Source organism: Armigeres subalbatus, chromosome 2, assembly GCF_024139115.2.
Source record: "Armigeres subalbatus isolate Guangzhou_Male chromosome 2, GZ_Asu_2, whole genome shotgun sequence".
NCBI lineage: Eukaryota > Metazoa > Arthropoda > Insecta > Diptera > Culicidae > Armigeres > Armigeres subalbatus.
The window spans coordinates 162,367,661-162,392,507 of NC_085140.1; the positions used below are offsets into that span (position 1 = coordinate 162,367,661).

General features: G+C 39.7%; 1 protein-coding gene across 3 annotated transcripts in view; it reads right to left on the reverse strand.

Moving 5' to 3' along the window:
* Nucleotides 1-1,272: 1,272 nt before the first annotated feature.
* LOC134215396 (U-scoloptoxin(19)-Sm1a) overlaps nucleotides 1,273-24,847 on the reverse strand; it is a 53,290-nt gene continuing 29,715 nt past the window's right edge. Inside the window, exons 3-4 of one of the 3 annotated variants that reach the window (XM_062694599.1) lie at nucleotides 15,637-15,786; nucleotides 1,273-1,641 (exon numbers count right to left, since the gene is read on the reverse strand). In XM_062694599.1, the coding sequence (XP_062550583.1) occupies nucleotides 1,508-1,641; nucleotides 15,637-15,786 (284 nt within the window). In that variant the 3' untranslated portion in view covers nucleotides 1,273-1,507. Of the gene's footprint in view, nucleotides 1,642-3,376; nucleotides 4,227-15,636; nucleotides 15,787-24,847 lie in introns of those variants that run through there. The other 2 variants (XM_062694598.1, XR_009980139.1) reach the window with 2 other exon arrangements.

The following is a 24,847-nucleotide window of genomic DNA, read 5'->3' on the forward strand; positions in this document are numbered from 1 at the left end:
CGGCACCGATAATGTCCGCTTTCAGTCGATTCAACCGTCAGAGCCGGCACGTGTCAGTGAATTGATGGAAATTTCGAAGACGGTAACTCGAAATTGCCGTAACGTACGAGGGTTAAACTTGCAGGACACAATAAGACAAAACAATCAAATTAATTCAGCTACATACAATGTAACAAAATCGGCACTTTTTATTGACCTATCTTGATGACAAATCTCACGTCAATAATTTTATTTACAAGTTATTCAATCTTGTGGTCTGGCCGGTCCATAATGGTAGTGGGGCCCTTCTCGTGCTGAAATACGCACGGACTTACACCATGTCAATTCTTTGAGTAGAATCGTTTGTCATGTGACACACTGCTCTCCGGGCTGCGTGTTGGAGTGAAAATATTGCCCTTCGGTTCACATATCCCTGGTGTGCGAGGAAGGCAAAAAGGTCACTTATATCATCCTTTATACAACTTGCAGAGGAAAGCTTGATATATTTCAGAAGTAAGGAAGTACAATAAAACTGGAGTCGTTCAATTTACGGCATTCAGTTAAGAAAAAGGATTGGCACGTGTCATTTCGTGTACAATAATTCAATGTAATATTCTTGTTTTTCATTAAAAGTGTTATAATTATTAGAATAAAACTGAACCATATATATTTTCTTGATTTTCTGTTCAACGGATATGAAACGAGTTTAGATCTAAATTTCGCGACGTTTTGGCTCATTTGCCGGAATTGAAACGTCGAGTGATTTAAAGCCTAGGATGATCCTTACATTCCTTGTCGTGTTTCTAGACCGGCTCGGGCGGTTATTCTTCCATGTCTCATCACATGACTACCTTTAAACGCATTTTTCCTCAACTGGAGGATTGTTTTTATATCAGTTATCATTTCCTCCAATTAGCCTTGCGAGCAAAGGCGTAAGATTGACAATCCGGAAACGGCGAGTTCGATTATTGGTCCGGTCTAGGATGTTTTTGTGTGAGGAACATTCTCGACTCCCGGGTATACTGTTGTTTGGATGCATGGCCCAGTTAGTAATGGAACATCATTTGGGTTTATTTCGGATTTGAATTTTGTTTCACTCAACATCAAGGCCTACAAACTTTTTGGAATGCTTCATAAAAAAGGTAACAATACTACTAGGTTGATTAATCAGGATTTTTCTTAAAAAGATGAGCCTGTTAATGTTGTTTTAATCGATAACGTTCAATGCTTAGCCACATCACATGATGTAATAAAAGGTATTGATATTTCTTTGAAAATAAAACACAGATACAATTTAGATTCGTAAAACAAAATATATTTACATAAATATCCTTAATATTATATTACATGTATCATTGTCCCTCAATTGGTTAACAATAATTTGTGTATGTTTAATTAAATAATATCAATCAATATGTTTTGTACCTTAAGCAAGATTTGAATATGATCATAAAGCTCGTCCTGCATTTCCTTGGCTATCAAATACCATAATTTGACCAATATTTATTTCCATATGAATTCAAATGGTCTACGCCACCAACACGCAGCATGTTTCTCCTTCAGCACAATCCGTAGCTTTGCGTGTCAAGCCAACCGCGTGGCAATGCGACATACATTCACCCAAATGTTCAGCACAGGTGTGCACCGCCTCGGACTGTTTCACTGGTTGAAAAAAAGATAAAAGAAATGGTGAGAAATGTTTCAGCTAATAACAAATTCGATAAGACTAATTTTTCGTTCTGACTATGGGCTTGTAACATGTAATTCGGCTATCTTTGTGACATTGCTTACGCCGCTCATTTGAATATCATGTTACAACTCCGTAGTCTAAAGTTAGTATAATTTGGAGAGTTTATCAATGATTTATGATTTGCAGAGGCACAATATTAGTTTGCACGAAGCCAATGTTTAATTTTCCATTGCCAATGTTGTTATCGGATGCACTGAAAGCAGTAATGGCTCACCTTATAGATATAACAGAAGATAGACATAAATAGCATATGATCATCAAACATGTTTCGTCAGTTAACTTAAATACTAAATTTGTACTGCAAATAGGCAAGCTCTGAACCAATGCGAAGCGTAATCATTTCTTGCTGTCAACTGAACAACACATGAGCCCTCTGGAGCAGTCAACTGCTGGCATTTGCCGTGCGCGGTGACACCATCGGTCGCATTTTCCCTCATATTGACGACATCGCAAACTTTTGGGTGGTTTTACTGGAAGGAAATTTTTACTCTATAAGCATTCTCCACAACGTGTGATCTTCCCCAGGATCCGTTATTTGAACTTGCTGAATCCAGATTGTAACGACAATGACTACACATGGAAACAAACCACATGAATGTATGTTGATTGCTCATAGTAACGATTTAATGTTTCTTGGAGTTTTCATCCTACATAATATTGTTAATTACATTTTGTATAATTAATCTTAGTAGTTATAATTTTAAAGACATCAACATGAACAAACCTTCAGAGACAACAGAGACAAAAAAATATGTATTTCCAGTCGCTTGTTTAGTCGCTTACCAGGTCGACTTCCTATAAATTACCTTCTCAACTAACCAATATTCCCTTGTGCCCTTTGTATTCAATTGGTGAGATGTACATGTTTATTGTTTCTCGGCCAATCACGACTAGCGACTAAGTGTACACAGTCATTCAAGCGGAGCTAATTTCTGGAATTTCTTCATGTTGGGATATCTTTCGATGTTGATTTCTCATACAAGATTGGCATTCCGCCGTTTTGCATCAGGCCTTCATCTTTGAACATGCATTGATTCGGAACTGAAGTCACGAAAACATAGTTGTAGTTACAGATCGATGTCATGGTAATCTTGAAAAATTTATATCTCTACAATGGAATAGTTCGAATTTCTATTGGGGACCCGGCATCTTCACACATGTGTGCTCGTAGATTGGCTTGATTGATTGTAACCATCATAATTGCTACTCAGTTATTGGCCTAAATCAATAAAATTGCACAAATTTATTATTTCCTCTTTCTTCGAATGAAAACAACACGCTCGATGGATTTTTCGGGCTATGGATAATCGTGATTTTTGCGACCGTCTCACTTCTCACTCCTCATTTCTCACTGCTCACTGTAAAAAGTGAGAAGCGTAAAATGAGTAGTGGGACGTCTCACTACCCACTTTGCACTACTCACTTTTCACAGTGAGGCGTCTCACTACTCACTTCGCACTACTCAATTTTTACAGTAAGAAGAGAAAAATGAGGAGTGAGAAGCGAGACGTCTCACTCCTCACTCCTTATTCCTCACTTCTCACTGTAAAAAGCGAGTAGTGCAAAGTGGGTAGTGTGACGTCTCACTACTCATTTCACGCTTCTCACTTTTTACAGTGAGAAGAGAAAAATGAAGAGTGAGTCTTCTCATTCCTAATTTCTTACTCTTCAAATGACCCTTTCGGCCAAATGACCCGTTCGGCCAAATGACCCGTTCGGCCAAATGACCCGTTCGGCCAAATGACCCTTTCGGCCTAATGACCCTTTCGGCCTAATGACCCTTTCGGCCAAACGGCTCTTTTGGCCAAACGACCCTTTCGGCTAAACGACCCTTTCGGCCAAGCGATCCTTTCGGCCAAGCGATCCTTTCGGCCAAATGATTTTCGGCTAGATGGGTTTCGGCCTAATGGCTTGTTCGGCCTAGTGGCATTTGGCCAAATGGCTTTCGGACGAATGGGTTTCGGCCAAACGACCCTTTCCCTTTCCAAGCATATTACAACGACTGTGGATTTCATGATAAACTAAAACACTACAAAAAACGAATGTTGATTAAAATTATGAAGAAAAATATCATCTGGAAAAATTCCAGTCCAAACTACAGAAATAAAACGAAAAATTTTCAGCATTTCTTTTGTAATTTATTTATTTATCGAGATAAAGTGAAATCTTTTGGTACATTGTTTGGCATGATACTGGAATAATAAATGCTTTCCATTAAATAACATAGATTGGAATGAAAGTGTTACACAAAACGATCTTCTCCCTACTGATCATTGTCACTAAAATTAATTAAATCAAGTACATACAAAAGCATGTCTGAAAGTATGATCTAATGAATGATTGATATCTAAGCAATGTACCATTTACGCCACCACCACACAACATGTTTCGCCTTTAGCGCAATCGATCGCTTTGCGTTTCAAACCCTCCATATGGCATTCCGACATACATGCACCTGCCTGCTCATCGCAAGTGAGCACAGCATACGACCGTTTCACTGGATAAAAGTATAAATAGGACTTAATTAGAAATAATTAAATAAAAAAATATAAAAACGCAAAAAAAACACAAATGTATATTAACTTTTAATCAAAATTCGTGTACGAGAAAGACAAAAACTGGATAAATCAGCTTCAACTCTTCTAAACTATTTTTCCCACTATTAATGATATGAGTGTATTAGGTACTTCTACGTGAAGTTAAACGATTCACAATGATATGGAAATGCTAATATCATCTTCCAAACTTAGACGTACATGTTCATGATAGAATTAGAGGCGAAAGTATTTTTGTCCTATGCGAATAACCATATCCACTGCCTACCGGTGGGAATTAAATAAGCCCTTTTCTTTTAGTTTTTCTCGAAGAAATGGATAATATTTAATAGGCGTTAAAAACATTCTGCGTTTTATCAAACCTTAATGATTCCTCAAATCAAACACAACAGAAAACGTTTACATAATTATGCTACGTTTCGGCTATGCAGTCTCAGTAATCAAACGATAATTTTGATTTTATCCCAATGTATCGACCGCTTTTCGGGTCTTCTTCAGGGGAAAGTCGGTAAAGACTTTCCTCTGAAGAAGACCCGAAAAGTGATCGAAACGTTGAGATAAAATCAAAATTATCGTTTGATTACTGAGACTGCATTGCCGAAACGTAGCATAATTACCCTGATCAGTCGAACTCCTATCATAATCGTGAAAACGTTTACGGCACCGGCAATTGTTTAACATTTCACCCAAAAACATTTGGCCGAATCTATTTTTGGAGGACGCCCTCCTCTAATGAATGGGTTTTATTTCCTCTTCTTACTTTATTATAGGTAAACGTTTTTGAATAATGTATTACCTCTTCCTCTTACACCGGGTAGACGCGCTCTTTTGAAGAAAGCGTTATCTTTCATATAGGTATGCCTTATAACGGGCAGATGCATTCACTCAAAAAGAAGTCAGAAGCAATCAATGATACATTCGACAAGATGTCGTACCGTGGTAAAAACAATTCGCGAAATGTTTCCCGACGAAATTGTATACAACCTTTACGTTAATTTTTATGCTAACAATTAATAAAATTTTGTGAGGTTCATATATAAAATCATGCGAAATTCTACGACATCCGACCGTAATCATTGTCAACAAAAGCAGTCAGAAGTACCAAAGTTGAATTAATGTTTGAAATCACAAAGCGCCATTTGATGTTCGCAGCTATCGAAATGTGTCCACTTCCCTAAATAAATTTGTACCTCAGGAATGAGTCTCTACGTGACCATTATTCACCAAATCCCACAAAAGACATCTGTAGAACTTATCTTACGAAATTATGAAGTTTGATGTGTTAAAAGCTGGGTTTGATTGAAACCAAATAGAAAGAACCCACTTCCCATATATATAAGGTATTCAACGATCTCCCCAACGTCTTGAAGTTAAAATTATGATATTTGATTAATAAACATGAATTTTGGGTTTATCCCCAGCATGGATCCTGGAAGAACTTCCGAAAGAATTTCTGGATAACCTTCCGAAGGAAATCCTGGAGGAACATCCGAAGGAATTCCTTGAAGAACTTCCGAAGGAATTCCTGGAAGAACATTCCGAATGAATTCCTGGAGAAACTTCCGAAGGAATTCCTGGAGGAACTTCCGAAGGAATTCCTGGAGGAACTTCCGAAGGAATTCCTGGAGGAACTTCCGAAGGAATTCCTGGAGGAACTTCCAAAGGAATTCCTGGAGGAACTTCCAAAGGAATTCCTGGAGGAACTTACTTTATTTTTCTTCTTAGTCTTATCTATCTTATTTGTCTTATTTATCTTATTTGTCTTATTTGTCTTATTTGTCTTATTTGTCTTATTTGTCTTATTTGTCTTATTTGTCTTATTTGTCTTATTTGTCTTATTTGTCTTATTTGTCTTATTTGTCTTATTTGTCTTATTTGTCTTATTTGTCTTATTTGTCTTATTTGTCTTATTTGTCTTATTTATCTTATTTGTCTTATTTGTCTTATTTGTCTTATTTGTCTTATTTGTCTTATGTGTCTTATTTGTCTTATTTGTCTTATTTGTCTTATTTGTCTTATTTGTCTTATTTGTCTTATTTGTCTTATTTGTCTTATTTGTCTTATTTGTCTTATTTTTCTTATTTGTCTTATTTGTCTTATTTGTCTTATTTGTCTTATTTGTCTTATTAGTCTTATTTGTCTTATTTGTCTTATTTGTCTTATTTGTCTTATTTGTCTTATTTGTCTTATTTGTCTTATTTGTCTTATTTGTCTTATTTGTCTTATTTGTCTTGTTTGTCTTATTGGTCTTATGTGTCTTATTTGTCTTATTTGTCTTATTTGTCTTATTTGTCTTATTCGTCTTATTTGTCTTATTTGTCTTATTTGTCTTATTTGTCTTATTTGTCTTTTTTGTCTTTTTTGTCTTATTTGTCTTATTTGTCTTATTTGTCTTATTTGTTTTATTTGTCTTATTTGTATTATTTTTCTTACTTACACCAGCACCACTGTTATCACCCAAATACTTTTCAAAGCTTATGTGGAAACCTTGTACAGAAATCCTCTCACGATATTTTCTAATGTTGTTCTAGAAACGGCTCATGTTTTCATTTTCCAAAACCAGCTGGAGTTTGTTTATTTTGATTTTCTCATTGCGTGATTGGTCGGCGCTGCTGCTGTTCTCTCGCCGAACCACTGCATGAGTGATAAATTTCTTCCCCATTGTTTCCAATTCCTTTTGTTCTCCGTTTACGACAAATTCTCAAGCAATTCTCGCTTAACTTTTCAAAACAAGTCAAGTAACATTTTTTTCATGAATTAATTTGAATAGCGCAATCAACAGAACAACTTGAAAGCTTTTGATTGCAGTACTCAAAATAATTCATGAAAAAATGTTACTTAGGTCCTTTTGAAAAGTTAAGCGAGAATTGTAAACTGCATAATGAAGAAATAATTTTGGCGACACTGACAGCGTCATTCTGGCGGGCTGAACTGGGCAATTTTCTATCTCAGAGAGTGCAGACCTTAAAATCATGCCGGATACGTAAGCTATGGACGTCCCTTTTCGCAGCAGCAATAGAGAAAGCCATCCAGAAATTGCCTTTAACCCAGTTTTCGCCAACTTATTTTAAAATCTTTATTTCTGGACAACTAGTTAATGAAAATAATTAGAATTCAAGTTGTTTCATAAATGTTTAAAAAATTTATGGAAAAACTCTAACTTTAACTGTTTTTAACCAACTTTCGTTAACCAACTTTCGAGATAAGAAAATTTCAAAATAGGTGGCCAAAAACTGTGATGAGGCCGATTTATGGGTGTCTTACCGTACATCTTCTCATTTCACGAGAAACATTCTTGTTACTTGTTACAAGCGTGGAACGGTGAACAAATACTTCAACAACTTAAAACACGTCCTCTTTAACACGTACGTCCCCAACCCCCATTTTACGACAAAACTCAAAATTCAAAACCATGCAGCTCAGCCAATTTCTAACGGATTTTCAAGCAATCTTCTGGAATCGATCACAAAATTCCTATAGTTTTAGGAACCGAGGTCAATTTTTGTGCAATGGCCATGGTTCGGAGATATTCCGGGAGTACTGGGGTTACCTCCCTCCCGGAAAAATGATCACTTGCAGATCGGCTTCGAAATCCATCGTGCGACATGTCAAACTTCATGATTTTTGCAAAACAAGTACACTGGAGTTCACTTCGGCGACTTTCGATCGAATTGACCACCCTCAGGGTGCTTCCAGGGCCTGGTTCCCTTGGGGAAGTGGCCAATATCCGTTCAATCTTGGAACCCATCTTGCGGCATGTCAAACTTCATGATTTTGCAAAACAAGTACACTGGAGTACATTTCGGCGATTTTCGATCGAATTGGCCACCCTCCGGGTGCTTCCAGGGCCTGGTTACCGTGGGGAAGTGGCCAATTTTCGTTGAATCTTGGAATCCATCTTGCGACATGTCAAACTTCATGATTTTGCAAAACAAGTACACTGGAGTACACTTCGGCGACTTTCGATCGAATTGGCCACCCTCCGGGTGCTTCCAGGGCCTAATTCCCTTGGGGAAGTGGCCAATATCCGTTCAATCGTGGAACCCATCTTGCGGCATGTCAAACTTCATGATTTTGCAAAACAAGTACACTGGAGTTCACTTCGGCGACTTTCGATCGAATTGACCACCCTCAGGGTGCTTCCAGGGCCTGGTTCCCTTGGGGAAGTGGCCAATATCCGTTCAATCTTGGAACCCATCTTGCGGCATGTCAAACTTCATGATTTTGCAAAACAAGTACACTGGAGAACATTTCGGCAATTTTCGATCGAATTGGCAACCCTCCGGGTGCTTCCAGGGCCTGGTTCCCTTGGGGAAGTGGCCAATTTTCGTTGAATCTTGGAATCCATCTTGCGACATGTCAAACTTCGTGATTTTGCAAAACAAGTACACTGGAGAACATTTCGGCAATTTTCGATCGAATTGGCCACCCTCCGGGTGCTTCCAGGGCCTGGTTCCCTTGGGGAAGTGGCCAATTTTCGTTGAATCTTGGAATCCATCTTGCGACATGTCAAACTTCATGATTTTGCAAAAAAAGTACACTGGAGAACATTTCGGCAATTTTCGATCGAATTGGCCACCCTCCGGGTGCTTCCAGGGCCTGGTTCCCTTGGGGAAGTGGCCAATATTCGTCCAATCTTGGAACCCATCTTGCGACATGTCAAACTTCGTGATTTTGCAAAACAAGTACAATGGAGAACATTTCGGCAATTTTCGATCGAATTGGCCACCCTCCGGGTGCTTCCAGGGCCTGGTTCCCTTGGGGAAGTGGCCAATTTTCGTTGAATCTTGGAATCCATCTTGCGACATGTCAAACTTCGTGATTTTGCAAAAAAAAGTACACTGGAGAACATTTCGGCAATTTTCGATCGAATTGGCCACCCTCCGGGTGCTTCCAGGGCCTGGTTCCCTTGGGGAAGTGGCCAATATTCGTCCAATCTTGGAACCCATCTTGCGACATGTCAAACTTCGTGATTTTGCAAAACAAGTACAATGGAGAACATTTCGGCAATTTTCGATCGAATTGGCCACCCTCCGGGTGCTTCCAGGGCCTGGTTCCCTTGGGGAAGTGGCCAATTTTCGTTGAATCTTGGAATCCATCTTGCGACATGTCAAACTTCGTGATTTTGCAAAAAAAAAGTACACTGGAGAACATTTCGGCAATTTTCGATCGAATTGGCCACCCTCCGGGTGCTTCCAGGGCCTGGTTCCCTTGGGGAAGTGGCCAATATTCGTCCAATCTTGGAACCCATCTTGCGACATGTCAAACTTCGTGATTTTGAAAAGCAAGTACACTGGAGTACATTTCGGCGATTTTCGATTGAATTGGCCACTCTTTGGTTACTTCCAGGGCCTGGTTCCCTTGGCGAAGTGGCCAATATTCGTCCAATCTTAGAACCCATCTTGCGACATGTCAAACTTCGTGATTTTGCAAAACAAGTACAATGGAGTAAATTTCGGCGATTTTCGATCGAATTGGCTACCCTTCGGGTACTTCCAGGGCCTGGTTCCCTTGAGGAAGTGTCCAATATCCGTTCAATCTAGGAACCGATCTTGCGACATGTCAAACTTCATGATTTTGCAAAACAAGTACACTGGAGTACAATTCGGCGATTTTCGATCGAATTGGCCACCCTCCGGGTACTTCCAGGGCCTGGTTCCCTTGCGGAAGTGGCCAATATCCGTTGAATCTTTGAACTGATCTTGCGACATGTCAAACTTCATGATTTTGCAAAAAAAGTACACTGGAGAACATTTCGGCAATTTTCGATCGAATTGGCCACCCTCCGGGTGCTTCCAGGGCCTGGTTCCCTTGGGGAAGTGGCCAATTTTCGTTGAATCTTGGAATCCATCTTGCGACATGTCAAACTTCGTGATTTTGCAAAACAAGTACAATGGAGTAAATTTCGGCGATTTTCGATCGAATTGGCTACCCTCCGGGTACTTCCAGGGCCTGGTTCCCTTGAGGAAGTGGCCAATATCCGTTCAATCTTGGAACCCATCTTGCGGCATATCAAACTTCATGATTTTGCAAAACAAGTACACTGGAGTACATTTCGGCGATTTTCGATCGAATTGGCCACCCTCCGGGTACTTCCAGGGCCTGGTTCCCTTAAGGAAGTGTCCAATATCCGTTCAATCTTGGAACCCATCTTGCGACATGTCAAACTTCGTGATTTTGCAAAACAAGTACACTGAAGTACATTTCGGCGATTTTCGATCGAATTGGCCACCCTCCGGGTACTTCCAGGGCCTGGTTCCCTTGCGGAAGTGGCCAATATCCGTTTAATCTTGGAACTGATCTTGCGACATGTCAAACTTCATCATTTTGCAAAAAAAGTACACTGGAGAACATTTCGGCAATTTTCGATCGAATTGGCCACCCTCCGGGTGCTTTCAGGGCCTAGTTCCTTTGGGGAAGTGGCCAATTTTCGTTGAATCTTGGAATCCATTCTGCGACATGTCAAACTACATGATTTTGCAAAACAAGTACAATGGAGTAAATCTCGGCGATTTTCGATCGAATTGGCCACCCTCGGGGTACTTCCAGGGCCTGGTTCCCTTGGGGAAGTGGCCAATATTTGTCCAAACTTGGAACCCATCTTGCGACATGTCAAACTTAATGATTTTGCAAAACAAGTAAACTGGAATCCATTTCGGTAGTTTTCGATCGGATTGGCCACCTTCCGGGTACTTCCATGCGCTGATTGATATTTTACCGGCGGTGGCCAAATAGATCATTGGCAGCCAGTGGCGGCGGTGTGGCGCCATCACGCCTTTGGTGATTGGCGGCGGCGTGGTTCGGCGTGAACCAGTTTCAAGCGCCAAAATTTCTTCAGAAGTATCTCCAGGAATTCTTGCAGAAGTTCCTCTACGAGTTTTTTCAAAAGTCAAGAAATCCTTTGGACATTTCTCCAGATATTTCTCCATAAGTGCCTCTGGGAAATTCTTCCAGATACTCCTCCCGGATTTCGTCTGGAAGTTCATTTAGGAAGCTTTTCCAAGAATTCCTCCAGGAATTCCTACGGAAGTTCCTCCAGGAATTCCTACGGAAGATCCTCCAGGAATTTCTACGGAAGTTCCTCCAGGAATTCCTACGGAAGTTCCTCCAGGAATTCCTCCGGAAGTTCCTCCAGGAATTCCTACGGAAGTTCCTCCAGGAATTCCTACGGAAGTTCCTCCAGGAATTCCTACGGAAGTTCCTCCAGGAATTCCTACGGAAGTTCCTCCAGGGATTCCTACGGAAGTTCCTCCAGGGATTCCTACGGAAGTTCCTCCAGGAATTCCTACGGAAGTTCCTCCAGGAATTCCTACGGAAGTTCCTCCAGGAATTCCTACGGAAGTTCCTCCAGGAATTCCTACGGAAGTTCCTCCAGGAATTCCTACGGAAGTTCCTCCAGGAATTCCTACGGAAGTTCCTCCAGGAATTCCTCCGGAAGTTCCTCCAGGAATTCCTCCGGAAGTTCCTCCAGGAATTCCTCCGGAAGTTCCTCCAGGAATTCCTCCGGAAGTTCCTCCAGGAATTCCTCCGGAAGTTCCTCCAGGAATTCCTCCGGAAGTTCCTCCAGGACTTCCTCCGAAAGTTTCTCCAGGAGTTCCCCCGGAAGTTCCTCCAGGAATTCCTCCGGAAGTTTTTCCAGGAATTCCTCCGGAAATTCCTCCAGGAATTCTTTCCTAAGTTCCTCCGGAAGTTCCTCCAGGAATTCTTCCGGAAGTTCCTCCAGGAATTCATCCGGAAGTTCGTCCATGAGTTCCTCCGGAAGTTCCTCCAGGAATTACTCCGGAATTTCTTCCAGGAATTTCCTCCAGGAATTCCTCCGGAATTTCCTCCAAGAATTCCTCCGGAATTTCCTCCTGGAATTCCTTCGGAATTTCCTCCTGGAATTCCTTCGGAATTTCCTCCTGGAATTCCTTCGGAATTTCCTCCTGGAATTCCTTCGGAATTTCCTCCTGGAATTCCTTCGGAATTTCCTCCAGGAATTCCTCCGGAATTTTCTCCAAGAATTCCTCCGGAAGTTCCTCATGGAATTCCTTCGGAATTTCCTCCTGGAATTCCTTCGGAATTTCCTCCAAGAATTCCTCCGGAATTTCCTCCTGGAATTCCTTCGGAATTTCCTCCTGGAATTCCTTCGGAATTTCCTCCTGGAATTCCTTCGGAATTTCCTCCTGGAATTCCTCCGGAATTTCCTTCTGGAATTCCTCCGGAAGTTCCTCCTGGAATTCCTCCTGAATTTCCTCCAGAATTTCCTCCAGGAATTCCTCCGGAATTTCCTCCAGGAATTCCTCCGGAATTTCCTCCAGGAATTCCTCCCGAAGTTCCTCCAGGAATTCCTCCCGAAGTTCCTCCAGGAATTCATCCGGAAGTTCTTTCAGAAATTCCTCCAGAAGTTCTTCAAGGAACTCCTTCCTCCAAGAAGTTCCAGTTATTCCTCCGGGAGTTTCTCCAGGAATTCCTCCGGAAGTTCTTCCAGTAATTCCTTTAGAAGTTCCTACATTCATTCTTCCGGAAGTTTCCCCAGTACTTTCTCCGGAAGTTTTTCTAGTAATTCCTCTGGAAGTTCCTTCAGTAATTCCTCCGGAAATTCGTACCGGAATTCTACCTCCGGGAATTCGTCCGGACGTTCCTTCAGGATTTATCCAATATGCTCCACCAGGAAATTCCTCCAGGAATCCGGAAAATCCTCCAGAAATTTGGTGGTCAATTCCAGTTTCCAGAGGAATTCCTGGAGGAACTTCCGGAGCAATTCCTGGAGGAACTTCTGGAAGAATTCATGGAGAAACCTTCGGAGGAATTCCTGGAGAAACTACCGGAGGAATTCTCGGAGGAACCTCCGGAGGAACTCCTGGAGGAACTTCCAGATGAATTCCTAAAATAGCTTCCGGAGGAATTCCTGAAGGAACTTCCAGACGAAATCAAAGAGGAGTTTCTGGAGTAACTTCCCAGAGGCACTTACGGAGGAATGTCCAAAGGAATTTCTTGACGATCTTTTTAATAAAAACTAGTGGAGGAACTTCTGGAAGAATTCCTTGATGAATTTCTGAAGAAATTTTGGCGCTTGAACTGGTTTACGCCGATCCACTCCACCGCTGATCACCAACGGCGTGACGCCGCCGCTGCTGCCTGAAAATGATCTATCACGCCACCACCGGTAAAATATAAATCAGCGCACAGGTCTACCTGGAAGTACCCGGAAGGTGGCCAATTCGATCGAAAATCGCCGAAATGTACTTCAGTATACTTGTTTTGCAAAATCATGAAGTTTGACATGTCGCAAGATGGGTTCCAAGATTAAACGGATATTGGCCACTTCCGCAAGGGAACCAGGCCCTGAAAGCATCCGGAGGGTGGCCAATTCGATCGAAAGTCGCCGAAATATACTCCAGTGTACTTGTTTTGCAAAATCATGAAGTTTGACATGTCGCAAGATGGGTTCCAAGATTGAACGGATATTGGCCACTTCCCCAAGGGAACCAGGCCCTGGAAGCACCCGGAGGGTGGCCAATTCGATCGAATGTTGCCGAAATGTACTCCAGTGTACTTGTTTTGCAAAATCATGAAGTTTGATATGTCGCAAAATGGGTTCCAAGATTAAACGGATATTGGCCACTTCCGCAAGGGAACCAGGCCCTGAAAGCATCCGGAGGGTGGCCAATTCGATCGAAAGTCGCCGAAATATACTCCAGTGTACTTGTTTTGCAAAATCATGAAGTTTGATATGTCGCAAGATGGGTTCCAAGATTGGACGGATATTGGCCACTTCCCCAAGGGAACCAGGCCCTGGAAGCACCCGGTGGGTGGACAATTCGATCGAAAGTCGTTGAAATGTACTCCAGTGTACTTGTTTTGCAAAATCATGAAGTTTGACATGTCGCTCGATGGATTTCGAAGTCGATCTTCCAGTGACCATTTTTTCCGGGAGGGAGGTAACCCCAGTACTCCCCGGAATATCTCCGGAACCATGGCCATTGCACAAAAATTGACCTCGGTTCCTAAAACTATAGGAATTTTGTGATCGATTCCAGAAGATTGCTTGAAAATCCGTTAGAAATTGGCTGAGCAGCGTGGTTTTGAATTTTGAGTTTTGTCGTAAAATGGGGGTTGGGGACGTACGTGTTAAGCACAATTCCAAGCACTAGGTCTACCTCTGTCTCTAACCGCAACCACGTAATTTGGCTTCGTGAAGTTAATGGTTAAGCCTATATTCGCCGTCTCCATCTTCAATGGGTCAAAATTCTCCACAACTGTTCTGCGATAAATTCCTGCGGGTTCAATGTCGTCCGCAAAGCCCAGGAGTATATCCGACCTTGTGATAGTAGTGCCATTTCTCTGCACGCCAAATATGCTAATCACAATATTAATCAGTAAATTCGAAAGCGCATAGCCCTGCTTCAATCGATGGTCACAAACAAAGTTCACACATAGTTTGCATTCTAAATACTGAATACTGAATATTAATCATTTTCGTTTACTGAATCGTACGCTGCTTTGAAATCAATGAATATATTATGGGTCTGCAAGCTCCACTCCCGGAATTTATCAAGAATCATCCGCAGGCTAAATATCTGATCCCAGCCGTAGATCGCTGTATTCTCTGATACATAACCCTTCTCTATGGAACTATGGAACTATGGTCTATTGAACAGAATTCGTGACAAAATTTTGTATGCTGAGTAATTGATACGAGATGGGTCTCAGATCACTTCAAAACCACTGTCCGAGGGAATCAGCACATAAAAAACCACATAAAACCTTGAAACATGTTCTCTACAGGACATATTTTGCAAAACCAAAAACATTAACATGTAAAAAAAAACTGTTTGAAAATTAGATAGGATTTGGAATCATACCATAAATCATAAATCGTTTTTCTATGTATAAAGGAAGGATCAAGGATAATAAAAACAAATTTTCCGAAGCTGGCATTGAAAAAATAGCGTCTCTTGGAGTGGAGCAGAACATCGCGAATGTATAAGAATGTATGACATTGTTAAATTGGTCCACATGCAAAATACCTCAAACAAGGATGTCAGGTTAAAGTGAAAATATGTAGATATTTAATTTTCGCAATGTAAATTAATAATGAGTAACTGTATTTACAATGATAATGATTTGATGGAGAATAGTATTCTCTTGTTAAGATGTAACTGTATTTAAGATTTGGTTAACCCTTCCAGGACTCGTCCCGTTGTAAAAAGCACAACACCTCAACGTACTGTTATATTTACAACGGGACTCCGTCCAGGAACATGCGAGTTCCGGAAGACGAACTATTTTTTTAATGAATTCATAATGCATTTCTAGAAACATTGAAGCATTGAGACATTACAACATGCACTAGAATAGAAAGTAAACCTTCATAACAGCACTCAACACCGCGGTGCGCGTTTTCCGGACAAAGTCGTTTGATTGCGGTGTGCGATTGACAGTCGTCCCTGTGAACGCACAGGCCTCCCTGTCTGGCACACGCCCGTTCAGTTTTGTACACGTTCACTCCTTGGTATGCTAGAACGAGATCAAGTGCAACACGATAAAGAAAATTGAAAGAAAACATCGATCGAATTGAAAGAATATTTAGTGAATCATTTTTGGAAATATTTACTAAATCAACTAAAATATGTAGAGTACAATATGTAGATGGCACTCCCAACGGAAGAGCAGCTAGGCGCAGTGTCTCTTGAGGATGGCTGGAGAGATATTCGATCCGCCATTGGTAGCACCGCAACCGCTGCACTTGGCACGGTGCCCCCGGATCAGAGAAACGACTGGTATGACGGCGAATGTGAGCAGTTAGTGGAAGAGAATAATGCAGCATGGGAGAGATTGCTGCAACACCGCACGAGGGCGAACGAGACACGATATAAACAGGCGCGGAACAGACAAAACTAGATTTTCCGGAGGAAAAAGCGCCTTCTTACCTTCTTACGAACGAGCGTGAGGTGATCAAAAGGTGGCGGCAGCACTACGAAGAACACCTGAATGGCGATGTGGCAGACGAAGATGGCGGTATGGTGATGGACCTGGGAGAACGCGCGCAGGACATAATTTTACCAGCTCCGGGTCTCCAGGAAATCCAAGAGGAGATTGGCCGGCTGAAGAACAACAAAGCCTCTGGGGTTGACCAACTACCAGGAGAGCTATTTAAACACGGTGGTGAGGCACTGGCTAGAGCGCTGCACTAGGTCATTACCAAGATTTGGGAGAAAGAAGTTTTGCCGCAGGAGTGGATGGAAGGTGTCGTGTGTCCCATGTACAAAAAGGGCGATAAGCTGGATTGTAGCAACTACCGCGCAATCACATTGCTGAACGCCGCCTACAAGGTACTCTCCCAAATTTGATGGCGTCGACTAGCACCAACTGCAAGGGAGTTCGTGGGGCAGTACCAGGCGGGTTTTATGGGCGAACGCTCCACCACGGACCAGGTGTTCGCCATTCGCCAAGTACTGCAGAAATGCCGCGAATACAACGTGCCCACACATCATCTATTCATCGACTTCAAAGCCGCATATGATACCATCGATCAGGACCAGCTATGGCAGCTAATGCACGAACACGAATTTCCGGATAAACTGACACGGCTGATCAAAGCGACGATGGATCGGATGATGTGCATAGTTCGAGTTTCAGGGCATTCTCGAGTCCCTTCGAAACAGAGGGTTACGGCAAGGTGATGATCTTTCGTGTCTGCTATTCAACATCGCTTTGGAAGGGGTAATACGAAGAGCAGGGATTAACACGAGTGGTACAATTTTCAATAAGTCCGTCCAGCTATTTGGCTTCGCCGACGACATAGATATTATGGCACATAACTTTGAGAAGATGGAGGAAGCCTACATCAGACTGAAGAGGGAAGCTAAGCGGATCGGACTAGTCATCAACACGTCGAAGACGAAGTACATGATAGGAAGAGGTTCAAGAGAAGACCGCGAGTTTGCATCGGTGGTGACGAAATCGATGTGGTAGAAGAATTTGTGTACTTGGGCTCACTGGTGACTGCCGAAAATGACACCAGCAGAGAAATTCGGAGGCGCATAGTGGCTGGAAATCGTACGTACTTTGGACTCCGCAAGACGCTCCGATCGAATAGAGTTCGCCGCCGTACCAAACTGACAATCTACAAAACGCTCATTAGACCGGTAGTCCTCTACGGACACGAGACCTGGACGATGCTCGTGGAGGACCAACGCGCACTTGGAGTTTTCGAAAGGAAAGTGCTGCGTACCATCTATGGCGGACGGACGTGGAGTTGGCGAATGAACCACGAGTTGCATGAGCTGCTGGGAGAACCATCCATCGTTCACATTGCGAAAATCGGACGACTGCGGTGGGCCGGGCACGTAGCCAGAATGTCGGAATGTAACCCGGCGAAAATGGTTCTCGACAACGATGCGACGGGCACAAGAAGGCGAGGTGCGCAGCGGGCAAGGTGGATCGATCAGGTGGAAGATGACTTGCGGACCCTCCGTAGACTGCGTGGTTGGCGACGTGTAGCCATGGACCTAGCCGAATGGAGAAGACTCTTATATACCGCACAGGCCACTTCGGCCTTAGTCTGAATAAATAAATAAATAAACAATATGTAGATATTATTGTTATTAGTCAGTCAAAAAAACACCCACGCATTAGTAGAATACATTTTACTACTGTTGCACTAAAGGTAATGCTAATATTACATAGTTTCCGGCGGTAGAAGATAGTGTACACTTACGATTTTGACATTCCTATCGTGTGAATTACTCAGGTTGGAATTTTCAAGGTATATATAATATCTACATGTGGGAGAAATTAGAACACCTCCTATTTAGTGCTTTAAAAAGTACTAAGGGAAAGTAAAGTAAGCCTTGTACGCGGTCGGTTGTTTTTCTTCTTGGCAGCAGCTTCTCCGGCTCACGATATGTTTTTTAGTTTGGCTGGTAATACGCCCAATATTTTTTCCCGATTAGGATTTAGGTTCTCGCCAGATAAATAGCTTCCACGAAGTCGGCCTAAGTTGAAGTTGGCGAGTGTTCGCTTTGTATTCAGCGATTTTTTATTTGTTGGGAGGGCTCCGATTGACGTTTTGCGATGATTTTAAATAGATTTCCGCTATTTTAGAGTCAGTCAAATGAATATGATATTTTGCTTCGTCTAAGAAAAGCATAAAAGTTTCCCAAGCTTGTGATATCGTCGTCGTCGTCGTCACGAGTGATGATCTGCTATGAAAATGCAATATAGTGCAGTGAAGTGTCACTGTTTTTGTTGATGTAACGGATGAGTTTTCACTTTCCCGATTACTGGTCTTTTGAACTTTGGAACCCTCGAAATAGGTTAGCAGAAAACCGGCGAGGATGTATCTTTTACGTGCTGGCGTAGTTTTGAATTCGTTAACTTTCAATTTTTGCTTGTCTTATAAAAATAGCAATTGATTTTTTTTATATATTTGGCTTGATTGATGACTTGTGGGAAGGGAAGTCATACTTTTACTTTTTTTCTGGAAAAGATGTTGAAAAGATGATACATATAGCTGAGTTTGCCATTTTTAGGTGTTTTATGATTCGTCACAAGTGTCGACGTATATTTTTGGTACTTTTTTTTCATAACACGCACATGAAAATCCGTTGAACAGAATATCATTCAGAAAAAAATATTTTAAAAAATATTTAAGGAAAAACATTTTAAGCTCTTTTTAGTGGAATGTATTCAACCGTCTAAGACGAGTTAAGTAACTCCATTTAATTCCACCAATTATTGTTAAAGGAGACAGCCGTGACCGACGCCGGTATTGATCAATCACAGAGTAGCAATTACGAGTTGTAAGGCCATCAAGCTCAAGCTTAAGCTCTTTAGGGAAAGATTTTTCAAAACGCCCCCGAGACGAGCCGCATTTTCGGTATTTCTTCATATGTACCATGTTTGCGGCTGATGCATCAAAATTGCAAGATGCAAATAACTTTGAAAAAAAAACAGACAGAAAGGTTTGATAAGATGTAATTGTTCAAATTCTGAAGGAACATAAACGATTATGCGAGGTAATACCCCTAGCGGTCCTGACCTATGCATGAACCTCGCGTTTTCACATGCATCCTCGCTATGGTCATATAAAAATATGAGAAACATTCGCGTGAGGAACGTTCTATATGTTGGAATATCGATATATTTGTTTCGATATCCGATATTTTTTATCGACATTTTGCTTTCAACATATTGCTATTTACGCATTCAATATCAATATAGCAGCGGAAAAAGCAGTTAAATGGACACAAAATTAACAATAGGGGAAGGTGAGGAGACTTGATTCCTTGGGAGACTTGGTCCTGCCCTTTTTTTCTTGAGATCCAAAATAGTTTTGTTCTAGCCTCTAGACAAATCTAGACAAATGATCTTTATCTAGTGGATTATTTTTACGAATTGACAATCGTACACACCATTTCACCAAAATCTCAACAGTAGAAATTTCTTTTGGAAATTGAGAAAAATCACTCGTCGAAATTAAAAAGAATGCCCCGTGGAAATCAAAGAATAGTTCCTGTAAAAACTAAATAGACGTAAATTGGATTCACTTAAAGAAAAAAGCCGTTTGCAATTTGTTTTGTAATAACTTCCTTATAAAACAAATAGCAACGGAATAAATATCTTTAAAACGTTTTCAAGTCTGAAATATCATATGACTTTCAGATATATCAATATTTGCGTTACAATATATCATTGATATCGATACTTTGATTGGATAATCGTATCAAATCAAATATCGACATTTTGAAGTATCGGAAAGTTCTTATGTGTGGTACGTCTATCTCTGAAAATGTCTATCCAGAAGTTTTGAATTGATTTTTTCGGCAACGGAACATTGAAATGTGATTTTCTGCAATTTAAATATGGTCTCAGCTAGCAATGTTTCTTAACTGTCATAGCGGGGCTGGGGGTAATATGGACACCCCGAGAAATCGCGTCATTTTCACATGGAAAACTTTGTAATATTGGTGACCTAAGCCACTGACGTGAATCTTTTAATAAAGCACTACGATGGCTTGAAGGCAATTTAGTGGAAAACCATCAGATTTTGTGATTTTTTTGAAAAAAAATCCCGGTTTAAACCTATGCGGGTGAAATGGACATATTGTGAGGGTAAAAAGGACATGGTAAGAAATTAAGCTTAAAATAATGAATTTAGTTGATGAATTGGATAACGGTTGATATATTGGTATGATTTTACTAAAAAAAACATCTTCCATCAATAAAAATCACTTAGAAAAGTCATGCCATTGAATAAAACTCGGAGATTCGAATTTACCAATGATTTTTTTTTTTGCGTTTTCGGCTTTTACAAATTAAATAAGGTAAAGCGTCATATCATTGTGGTATGTCCTAATGTTGCGGTAGTGTTAAAATAGTACATTCTGAATATAATAATATCGAAGACAATTGTGGATCGGCTAAAACTCTGCGGAATAACCACTAAAACTTTTGCTTGACAAAATTCCATTTCAAATGATGAAAAATCAACTGTTTTCCTTTTAAAAATGAGCCTTTTGAGTCTATTATTGCGGAAGTTCTAAGGTCCTATTGTTGTTATATTGCTCTCCATAAGAAATACAGGCAATACCGTAACAATAATCTAATCTAATCTAATCTAATCGAACACAAACGCAGCCAGTACAAAGAAAGCATCCTGGAAAACTATTGAGTTAGATGACGCCCAATAATTTTTCTTGTCAATATTGAGGCTCACAGCATACCAGTGGTATGACATAAACTTCAAAGCGGCCAGGCCCACTGCGTTGTGTTTGCCGCAGAGATGATTCTTCGAGATGTATCGTGTTCAAGTAGTCACTTCAACATGATACATATCACGAATCTACAGGGGTTGAAGGATGCGTGGACATACCGTACCATACGCACCGCGTTCTTTTTAAGTTCTTATTTTGGTAATTGTATATAAATTAATATGTAGTGGAATGAATAACATTATGATAAGAAATTATATCAAATTTTATATATATTTGTAGAGTACAACGTCAACTAGGAGCCGAAGTTGATTCGGGATGTACAACTCTTGTAGAAGAAGCTGGAAATTGTAAAGAATTTATTTATTATTTAGAATGTTATATATCAGATAGCAGTTTATGTGCCAGGAAGTCGTCTACGTAAAGGTTACATGGCAGGTTGTGAAGCTTTCCTTCCTGGGATGTTTTGTAGTGGGCTATAAAAACGTTAAATCAGTATGAAGGTACATAATACAATAATATAAATATATAAAAGCATAAAAATATGATTTTTTAAATATGAAAATAAGAAACATAAAAATATAGTGTAATAATAGAATAAAAATTGCTATATGAAAATTTAAAAAATATGAAAACATGAAAATAAAAATGAAGATACAAAAATATGAGTACATAAAAACATGAGAATATGATAATATTGCAAATGTTAAAATATAAAATGTGATATTAAAGTATTAAATTTTGAGAATATGACAATATAAAGATCTGAAAATAAGATAATATAAAAATATTAAAACACAAAAATATAGAAGATGGAAATATGAAAGTATAAAAAATAATATAATAAAAATATAGAAATATGTAAATATGCTAATTAAATTATAACAACATGAAAGTATGAAAATATAAGAAAGGCAAAAAAATTAAAATATGAAAATTAAATATTTCAAACTACAATATGAAAATATGATATGAAAAAAATACAAATATATGAAAATACAAAAGTATAAAAATATGAACGTATACAAGTATAAAAAATGTGAAAGCATAAAAAAGGCATCATAATGTGTATATAACTATAAAAATAGAAAAAATATAAGAGTAAGGAAAATATGATAATATAAAAATATTATAATATGAAGGTGTAATAACATGAAATTATATAAATATGAAAATACAAAAATATAAAACATAAAATATCAAATTTGAAAGTGAAATGTTAAATTTAAAGAAATATGAAACTATGATAATATTATAACATAACAATATGAAACACAAAAATAATAGAATGTAAAATATGAAATTATAAAAAAATAGAAATTAAAAAAAATAAAATGTAAAAATATGAAAAATAAATATAATGAAATATGAAAAATAAGTACATATAATAAAATATGGAAAATAAATATAATACGAATATATAAAAACACGAAAGCATGGCATTGCTCCGGTATATTCCGTGGACTGGAAACTAGTGATACTCATGTTTCCTTTGAAATCTCTGTTCAGATTGCTATCAGAAATCAAGGTGGGTGTAATCCTTAATTTCAATCTGTGACAAAAATGACAAAAGCATTAGAATTACTATTCCTGGCCACGCTTGTCTGTACCGTTACTAGGGAGAGAAGGAATAAGTATCACGGAGATGGATAGTGGGAAGGTATTCGTAGGGTCAGGATGTGCCTGTAGCTGGCAATGTGACCATGGTAGAACTTACCCCGTAACACACCACGAAGAGGTATCTACCCAGCATTACGGGTAACAGGCAATACCGTAACAATAGGATAAAAAAATAACGATAGGCAAAAATCGATTATCGTGATAAAAACAAAACAACATAGGTTTAGCACAATTGACGTAATATATACGTATACTAGAATTAAAGATAACCATATTCGACTACACTCTGTCCCTCATTAAGGTCACTCCTGACGGAATCTAAGTTCCAAAGTTCTCGCGTTTTCGGGGGCACATCACTCGATTCAGAGGCGGCGCACAACTGTCATTTTTGTTGATTTGACTTTGCTGCGTCGCAGCATGCGTGAAATAATAAAAATGACAGTTGTGCGTTGCTTCCGTATCGAGTGGTGTGCCCCCGAAAACGCGAGCACTTTTAAACTTGGATTCCGTCAGGAGTGACCTTAATAGCTACACCCCATAGTTTTAGGATAACTATTTTTTCTGTTACACAGATCTTCACAAATTTTTTTGTGTAGTTTCAGGAGATGAATTAACAATATTTTGCAAAATTTTACTAGCTTACTCCATTTATTCATTTATTTATAAATAAAATTGTGAAAAAGAGGTGTTCCACATTAATAAGTAAGTTTTTATTATAAAACTTCGTTTTATTGAAGTTCTTCAAACCTGAAGCAGCACATAATAGTTAATTAGTCAACAGAGCATTACTCACTTTTATTTTGCACACCATTTTCTTTCGTTTCGCCATCGAATATTACGATTTTCGAATCTTCACGCACTGATGAGGGAACATGTTGTTTTGATCACTTTCTTGAAGTTGCTTACGCCTTAGTAATATCAATTTCATTTTTGCCTGATGATTAAGGACAAGATTGGGCAGTATCTAAGATGGCCGTTAATACTGGTCGTTCACGGAAAAATTTATCTACAATGCCCCATGTTGAAGAAATGCCATGATATTTCGATATTCCATCGAAAAGGGTGGTTGGGGAAAAATTAAGTTGCATGAGGAAGCCCTGATAAATGGGATACTTGTTTCTCAGCAGAAAAACAAATTCTACCAAGCGTTGCAATGTTTTGGTGTAATAAAAACATTTCCTTGGCAGTCTGTTAAGGTCACGTACATTTTCATGACAGATAATTTAAAAAAAATACAAAAAAAAATCAATATTATTGCCCAAATACCGTCTTGATTCAAGCCTCGAACAATTTCAGATAGTTTTGAAATGAATTATGTAATTTGAGTCAAGACAGACGTTTTAAATCAAGTGCTTGTAAATTTATCAAAAGGTATAAAAATACTTCTTAGCACTATAGGTCGTTTTACCCTATCGGCGAAAAATTGTATGTACTTCATACGGTACATATTACCCATATCAACGAGTCCGTTTTACCCCACTATGATCCAATTTCTTAACAAATTCTCAAAAAAATCGAATTTGTTTTAAAAGCTTAAATACTGCGCATCAAAAATATCATCACCTTGGCATTTCAGCAAAGGTAAACAAGGCCGTACTCATAATTTGAAACATCTGATAGAGTGTCAAATTTGTAACAATTTGGCTCAAACGGGACCCCAGTTCGTTTCACCCACTATGTCCGTTTTACCACCACCAAAACTACATAATTTTTCATTGATAAGCTACCATGCATCTCCATGTCTTTTTGTAAATCATCGTTAAAATAGAGGCATCAAGGTATTCAATATTTTACCTGTTTTATAGCATTGACACAGTTCTTTTTAAAACGTAATGCAAAACGCATTCCTCAAAGCGATTATAATCCGTACACATGTCTAAGCTGTCATTATTCTGAACCAGACAAAGATGTTGGTTCTTCTCTGCGTCATTATCCTCTACCTGTTTCCACAAAGCATTCAACGATATTTAGGTGGATTATGGAGAACCGAAATCTTCGACCAAGATCAGGAATGATTTTGGTGGAAACATTTTTGACACACTTCAATCTCCTGTGGAGTTCGGTTCGAGATCTTTATCGTCTATGAGCTGGAAAGCATTGTGTTTACCAACGCTTCGCACTCTCATTATAAGAGGCTTTAGAGTGGAGCTGCTAAAGTGCTGTCCTGGCTTTATCCGCAACCAGCATCGGCCAACAGCAGAAGCGTGATTGCGGATGATGGCATCCGCGCCGCAGCGGTCGGT